This window comes from Rhincodon typus, chromosome 8 (genome assembly GCF_021869965.1).
Source record: "Rhincodon typus isolate 14 chromosome 8, sRhiTyp1.1, whole genome shotgun sequence".
Taxonomy (NCBI): domain Eukaryota; kingdom Metazoa; phylum Chordata; class Chondrichthyes; order Orectolobiformes; family Rhincodontidae; genus Rhincodon; species Rhincodon typus.
This window is the reverse complement of record NC_063339.1, coordinates 10,825,846-10,833,581: the sequence shown is the minus strand read 5'-3', so window position 1 is coordinate 10,833,581 and position 7,736 is coordinate 10,825,846. Positions and strand designations below refer to the sequence as shown.

The 7,736-nt window shown below is 45.2% G+C and overlaps 1 protein-coding gene across 1 annotated transcript in view; it reads right to left on the bottom strand.

Moving 5' to 3' along the window:
* Positions 1–7,318, bottom strand: part of LOC109913607 (aarF domain-containing protein kinase 1-like) — a 9,584-nt gene extending 2,266 nt beyond the window's left edge. Inside the window, exons 1-2 of the mRNA XM_048600385.1 lie at positions 7,293–7,318; positions 4,577–4,770 (exon numbers count right to left, since the gene is read on the bottom strand). Of these exons, the coding sequence (XP_048456342.1) occupies positions 4,577–4,770; positions 7,293–7,301 (203 nt within the window). The 5' untranslated portion in view covers positions 7,302–7,318. The remainder of the gene's footprint in view (positions 1–4,576; positions 4,771–7,292) is intronic.
* Between the last annotated feature and the right edge of the window lie 418 nt (positions 7,319–7,736).

Sequence of the window (7,736 nt, the reverse complement as noted above, 5' to 3'; positions counted from 1 at the left end):
TAGGCCCGAAACGTCAGCCTTTCTGCTCCTCTGATGTTGCTTGGCCTGCTGTGTTCATCCAGCTCCACACCTTGTTATCATGGATACACACTGCACCTGATTCAACTCAATATAATAGGTAACAGCCATTCGCTGGCTCATTCCTCAGGGCATATTCTTGACTAATCATACTGTCTGGTTTAAGATTTAAAAAAGACCGTCCAGTCGTCATTAACTGCTGCATTTTCCATGGCAATACGTCTATCAGTGTCCACTTCCCAATGACGTTGGAAGTCACACAATATCAGGCTACAGTCCAACAGATTTATTTGTAATCACAAGCTTTCGGCTGATGAAGGAGCAGCACTCGGAAAGCTTGTGATTTCAAATAAACCTGCTGGACTATAACCTGGTGTCGTGTGACTTCTGACATTGTCCACCCCAGTCTAACCACCGGCACCTCCACATCATGGCTGCCCAATGAATCAGCACTCTTCTCCCATACTGTACAAAATGTTGGTTTCTCCCTCAAATTGTTATTCTTGTGAAGTGTCCTGATGAGTGCAAAATGAAAACTTCCATCAACATGAGTACTCAAACTTATCGTTTTGTTGATTTGCAGGGACAGGAGATGGGAGACCTGGCAGCAACGTGGAAGAAAGTATTTTCTGAAGAAGGATCTAGCCCCAAAGTCAGCCTTCCTGCTCCTCTGATGCTGCCTGGCCTGCTGTGTTCATCCAGCTCTACACCTTGTTACCTTGGCAGAAAGTATGGCCTGCTTTGCAGGAAATCCGCTTGATTTCCGTTGCCTTGAGTTCCATGCGGACCCCCATTGAGAAAAAAAAAGACAAAATTGTTCAAGGGTGAAATGAAATGCTCTGCAGTCGTTTCGTGATCCCTATAACAGGGATAGCATTGCTGCTTGGCATTTTCAGAAATACGTTTACTTTAAACATTTGAGCTGGCAACACATCCCCAGAGGTGTCAGCTCTAGTACACTAGTGTCACTGGCTTTGATTCTGTGAAACTGAACTAAAGATTGCTCAACAGAGCAGCAGAATAGAGGAAATCAGAGTTTGAGATTTCAAAAAATAAAGAATAAATGCCTGTCAGGATTGATGACAGCGAGATTTTAACAGCAATACCAATACCAGAAAGTTTTAAGTCCCAGCTCATGCATTTGACCGATGCGTCTCCTCATCCAGGCACCACCTGGGGATGGCCACATGGTAGGAGCATTGCTTCAGCACCAAAGTTCAGGATTTTCAGATGGCCGCAACGGCTGGTGATGGAGATCTGGGAGGGCAGGTTAAAAAGGACGGCTATTGCTGAGCGTTTTACGACAACTGTCTAAGGAAACAAGGGGCAGGAATGGGAGCAAGTACCGAGTGTGAGCCCAGGGCATTCAGAGAAGCTGACCAAAAGCCTCAGAAGATGGCACAGAAAAGAAGTGTGCGTTGCCATAGCGCCTTGAAATGCATGGTCACTGGTGTACTACAGCCAATTTACTCCCGTAAACAGCAGTAAGACGAATGACCAGGTCATTTTTTTTTGATGTAATTTTTTTCAAAAAAATTAATCATGGGAGATTGGTATCTTTGGTTAGGCCAGCATTTATTGCCCATCCCGAGTTGCCAAAAGGGTAGCTGAGTCAAGCACATGACTGTGGATCTGGAGTCACATGTAGGCCAGACCAGGGAACGATGATAGATTTCCTTCCCTGAAAGACTTTAATGGTTTTTCACATCAATTGACAGTGGTTACATGGTCACCATTAGATTAGATTATTCATTCGAGATTTTTCTTTTTATTGACTGTGAATTTCACTATCTACCGCAGTGGGACCCATGTCCCCAGGAATTTAACCTGGGATTCTGGATAACTGGGTCATGTGACATTACTACTGTTCCACCACCTTCCCAGTTAGATAAACGTTGATCAGGAAACCAAGGAGCATCCACCTCGTAATGACCACAGGTGCTTAAATCCACCTGAGAGGGTGGCAGACAGGGACCCTGTGACAGCATTTCCTTGATAGCGCACTAGAGTGTCAGTCTGGATTCTGTGCTCAGATCGCTGAAGTGGGGTCTGAACCCAGAAGCTTCCAAGTTAGCTGCAGTTGGTTGGCGGGGGGTCGGGGGTTTGGTGATGGGGGTGGATGTTAATGCTTACCTTGGTCAAATGCAGCAAATGGGCAGATTGCAAACCTGGTCAGCACACACAACCAGTCTAATTTGAACTTTCACTGGAATCACAGTGTGGTGCAAGCTTCAGTTCTGCAGCCACTTCCGTTCGCTGCGTCAATTGACGATTTCAGTGTCAGCTCTGGGGTGGGCTGGCGTTCAAATATGGAGAGGATACCAAAATAGGAGATACAGTTGAGTTCAGAGGAAATGGCAAATGGATATCGATAAGCTAGAAGCAAATTTGTCTGCTAGAACGCAATCTCAGTCAGTGTGATGCGCTGAAAGAAATGTAACAATAATCAGACTCTGATTGGAAGCAGGTTGATGTGTAAAAGTGGAGGGCTTTGGGATGGTAATGGCACAGGATATTGAAGGCAGAATCTCAGGATGACAAAGCTATAAAGAAAAGTTAATGGAATTTGTTTTATTTCAATAGCCGTACGATATAAAAACCAACATGTACCAATGAATCTAAATAAATCCTTAATAAGTCTTCAGTTAGAACTCCCTGGGCAGTATTGGGCTCCACGTGATTGGAAAGAGATTGACATTTGCATTGGTTAACAAGGATACTACATGATTTTAACTTCTCCTCTCATGGGACATGGGCCTTAGGAGCAAGGCCAGCATTTGTTACCAATCCCTAACTGTGATTGAATTGATAAGATTGGGTGGCAGAATGAACCATATTGCTGTGGGTTTGGAGTCACATATATGCCAGACCAGGTGAGGATGACAGATTTCCTTCTTTGTAGGACATTGGTGAACCAGATGGGCTTCTACACTACTTGTCACGGTCACCATCACTAAGATCAATTTTATATTCTTGATTTATTAATTGAATTTAAATTCCAATAACTTCTATGTGGGGATTTGAACCCCCAACTCCAAAGGATTAGACTAGGTATCTATATTGCAAGTTCAGTGACAAAAACCACCGCACCAAATACAGCTATGAAGAAAGACTTGGTAAAAAATGGAACATCTTTCACAAGAACAATGAAAGTTATCATGCAATTTTGGAAATGGTGAAAGGATGGATTGAAGTAGCTAGCAACTAAAGACTAAATGTAAATGATTTAAAATAGAAGGCAGGAGATGGCACAGAGGCTGTGGAACTTAGTGGTTAAGGCAAAACTACTTCAACATTGAACATTGATAAAGATAGAAGTTAAATATACATGCCAACAAGGTAAATATGATTAAACTATACGTTCCCATGGAGTTAAGTGCCAACATGGACCAATTTTTGAAAATATTTGTTCATGGGATGTAGGTATCGCTGATTTTATTACCCATCCCTAACTGCCCTTGAGAAAGTGGTGGTGCAATGCCATCTTGAACTGTGGCAGTGTATGGTGGGTAAATAGACTTACAGTGCAGTTGGGAAGGGAGTTCCAGGATTTTGGCCCAATTGGACTGAATAGTCTCAGATGTGCTTAGCTCCATTTATTTCTGTGGATCAATGTCAGCAGGAGGTTCAATCATAGCATAGCCTCGTGGTATTATTGCTGGACTGTTAATCCAGACGCCAGGCAACATTCTGGGGACGTGGGTTTGAAACTCACCAGGGCAGATGGTGGAATTTGAATTCAATGAATATCTGGCATTAAGAGTCTGATAATGATTACTGTTTAAAAAATCCATCTGGTTTGCTAATGCCCTTTAGGGAAGGAAATTGCCACCCTTAGCTAGTCTGGTCTATATGTGACTTCAGCAAAGTGGTTGACTCTTAACTGCCCTCTGGGATGGGCAATAAATGCTGGCCTAGCCGACGATGCCCTCATCCCACGAATGTATTTTAAAAAACTGCAATCGTAGTCACGCCTATTCCTGTTCTGATCTGATATTTTAGTAGGTGCCACTAGATAGCTGCCAAGAGTAAGAATATTGGCCAGTTGTTATACTCACTGGTACTGCTCCTAACACAATGGTAGCTATGAGGTAGTTCAGTTGGACCAGGTGCTGAATCAGGTATAAATGCAAAATACTGCAGATGCTGGAGATCTGAAACAAATACAGAGAAAGCTGGAGAAACTCAGCAGGTCTGGCAGCATCTGTAGAGAGAGGGACAGGGTTCATGTTTCAGGTCCGACAAGACTCTTCCTCTTCAGAAGAATGTTTCGGTTATGTCCTGGACTTAGAGGTGTTATACTGCACTGGACACATTGGTTACAAAGTAAAGTATTGACAGGGAATAACAAAATTCATGAGAGTGGGATAGGACATTGGACGCCCTGAGTGTAATCTACAGAGAAAAACTGAGACAGACAGAACCTGCATTGTAAAATGGTGCGGTATTTCTCCATTCACAGTATCAAAATATCCAAATACAGTCACATCTGCCCCTTGTCTTTGGCCTTAAAGCACTGAAGGACAGTACTGTCTAGATACTAGGTACTTTAACCTACCTGGACAAAGCTCTGACACAACAACGTGACATGTTGATAAAGGAAGTAGCATTGGCTCGTGTCTGGAGCGACGTTTCAATCCCTCGAAGCAGGTCATTAGTCTTTAGGAGCAGAAGCATTTGGCGAGGGACTTTGTTCAGCAGTTCATTGATGCGAGGCAGATATTTAGCTGCGTTTACTCTAATCTCCACATCCTGTAAGACAATTGGAACACTTGATTACTCTCGATATAAATGGCACATTTGGAGATAAATGGTAAACGAGATTGAATGCAGCAAGAAAATACAAGGTGATATGTTGTGGGAGTATGAATAAGTATAGGTCAGGCACACTGAACGGCAATACTTCGAAGGGAACAGAGAAGAACAGATTTCAAGTGATACAGACAAATATCTTTAAAGGTCAGAGGACAGGTTGACAAGGATGTACAAAAAGGGTATGTATAACAGTTGCAAAAACAGAAGTTGCTGGAAAAGCTCAGCGGGCCTGGCAGCACCTGTGAAGAAAAAGTCAGAGTTAATGTTTTGGGTCTAGTGACCCTTCCTCAGAACTCTGTTCTGAGGACCCGCGTTCGAATCCCACTATGGCAGATGGTAGAATTTGAATTTTAAAAAAAAGTCTGGAATTAAGAATCGACTGATCATCATGAAAGCATTTCCGATTGTCGGAAAAAAAAACCCATCTGGTTCTCTAATGTCCTTCAGGGGAGGAAATCTGCCACCCTCACCTAGTCTGGCCTCCATGTGACTCCAGACCCACAGCAATGTGGTTGACTCTCAATTGCTGTCCGAAATGACCCAGCAAGCACTCAGTTGTACCAAGTGCTACAAAGACTCAAAGAAATGATCACCTGGCATTGACCTAGGCACCGGAAAAGACAACGGCAGAAACAGCCCTGTCGACCCTGCAAAGTCCTCCTCACTAACATCTGGGGGTTAGTGCCAAAATTGGGAGAGCTGTCTCACAGACTAGTCAAGCAATACCCTGACATAGTCATACTCACAGAATCATACCTTACAGACAATGTCCCAGACACCACCATCACCATTCCTGGATGAATCCTGTCCCACTGGCAGGGCAGACCCAGCAGAGGGGGCGGCACAGTGGTATATAGTCGGGAGGGTGTTGCTTTAGGAGTCCCCAACATTGACTCTGGGCCCCATGAAGTCTCATGGCTTCAAGTTAAACATGGGCAAGGAAACCGCCTGCTGATTACCATAAACCATCCTCCCTCAGCTGATGAATCAGTACTCCTCAATGTTGAACAACACTTGGAGGAAACACTGAGGATGACAAGGACACAAAATGTACTCTGGGTGGGGGGGTTTCAATGTCTGCCACCAAGTGTGGCTCGGCAGCAGTACTACTGATCGAGCTGGTCGGGTCCTACAGGACATAGCTGCGAGACTGGGTCTGCGGCAGGTGGTGAGGGAATCAAGAGGGAAAAACAGACTTGATCTCATCCTTACCAATCTGCCAGCTGCAGTTGCATCTGTCCATGACAGTATTGGTAACAGTGACCATTGCACAGTCCTCGTGGAGACGAAGTCCCGCCTTCACATTGAGAATAACCTCCATCGTGTTGTGTGGCACTATCACCGTGCTAAATGGGACAGACTTTGCACAGATCTAACAACTCAAAACTGGTCTTCCATGAGGCGCTGTGGGCCATCAACAGCAGAAGAATTGTACTCCAGCACAATCTGTAAACTCATGGCCCGGCATATACCCCCCTCAACCATTACCATCAAGCCAGGGGATCAGCCCTGATTCAATGGAGAGTGCAGGACGGCATGCCAGGAGCAGCACCAGTGATACCTGAAGATGAGGCATCAACCTGGTGAAGCCACAAACAGGACTATCTACATGCCAAACAGCATAAACAGCAAGTGATAGACAGAGCTAAGTGATCCCACAATCAACGGATCAGATCTAAGCTCTGCAGTCCTGACACATCCAGTTGTGAATGGTGGTGGACAATTAAACAACTCACTGGAGGAGGAGGCTCCACAAATATCCCCATCCTCAATGATGGAAGGGCCCAGCACATCAGTGCAAAAGATAACGCTGAAACATTCGCAGCAATCTTCAGCCAGAAGTGCCGAGTGGATGATCCATCTCAGCCTCCTCCAGTGGTCCCCAGCATTACAGATACCAGTCTTCAGCCAATTCGATTCACTCCAAGTGATATCAAGAAACAGTTGGAGACACTGGATACTGCAAAGGCTACGGGCCCTGACAACACTCCAGCAATAGTACTGAAGACTTGTCCTCCAGAACTTGCCGCTCCCCTAGCCAAGCTGTTCCAGTACATTTATAACACTGGTATCTACCCAACAATGTGGAAAATTGCCCAAGTTGGTCCTGTACACAAAAAGCAGGACAAATCCAACCCGGCCAATTACCGCCCCATCAGTCTCCTCTCGATCATCAGTAAAGTGATGGAAGGTATCCTCAATAGTGCTATCAGGTAGCGCCTGCTCAGCAATAACCTGCACAGTGGCGCCCAGTTTGGGTTCCGCCAGGGCCCCTCAGCTCCTGACCTCATTACAGCCTTGGTTCAAACATGGACTAAAGAGCTGAATTCCAGAGGTGAGGCGAGAGTGACAGCCCTTGACATCAAGGCTGCATTCGACCGAGTGTGGCATCCAGGAGCCCTGGCAAAACTGGAATCAATGGATATCAGGGGGAAACTCTCCGCTGGTTGGAGTCATACCTGACACATAGGAAGACGGTCATGGTTGTTGACGGCTTCAGGACATCTCTGCAGGAGTTCCTCAGGGGAGTGACCAAGGCCGAACCATCTTCAGATGCTTCATCAATGACCTTCACTCCATCAAATGGTCATAAGTGGGGATGTTCGCCGATGATTGCACAATGTTCAGCACCATTCGTGTCTCCTCAGATACTGAAGCAGTCCATGTTCACATGCAACAGGATCTGGACAATATCCAGGCTTGGGCTGACAAGTGGCAAGTGACATTCACACCACACAAATGCCAGGCTATGACCATCACTAATAAGAAACAATTTAACCACCGTTCCTTGACATTAATGGTGTTACCATCATTGAATCCCGCACTATCAACATCCTGGACGTTACCATTGACCAGAAACTCAACTGGATTCACCACATTAACACAGTGACTACAAGAGCAGG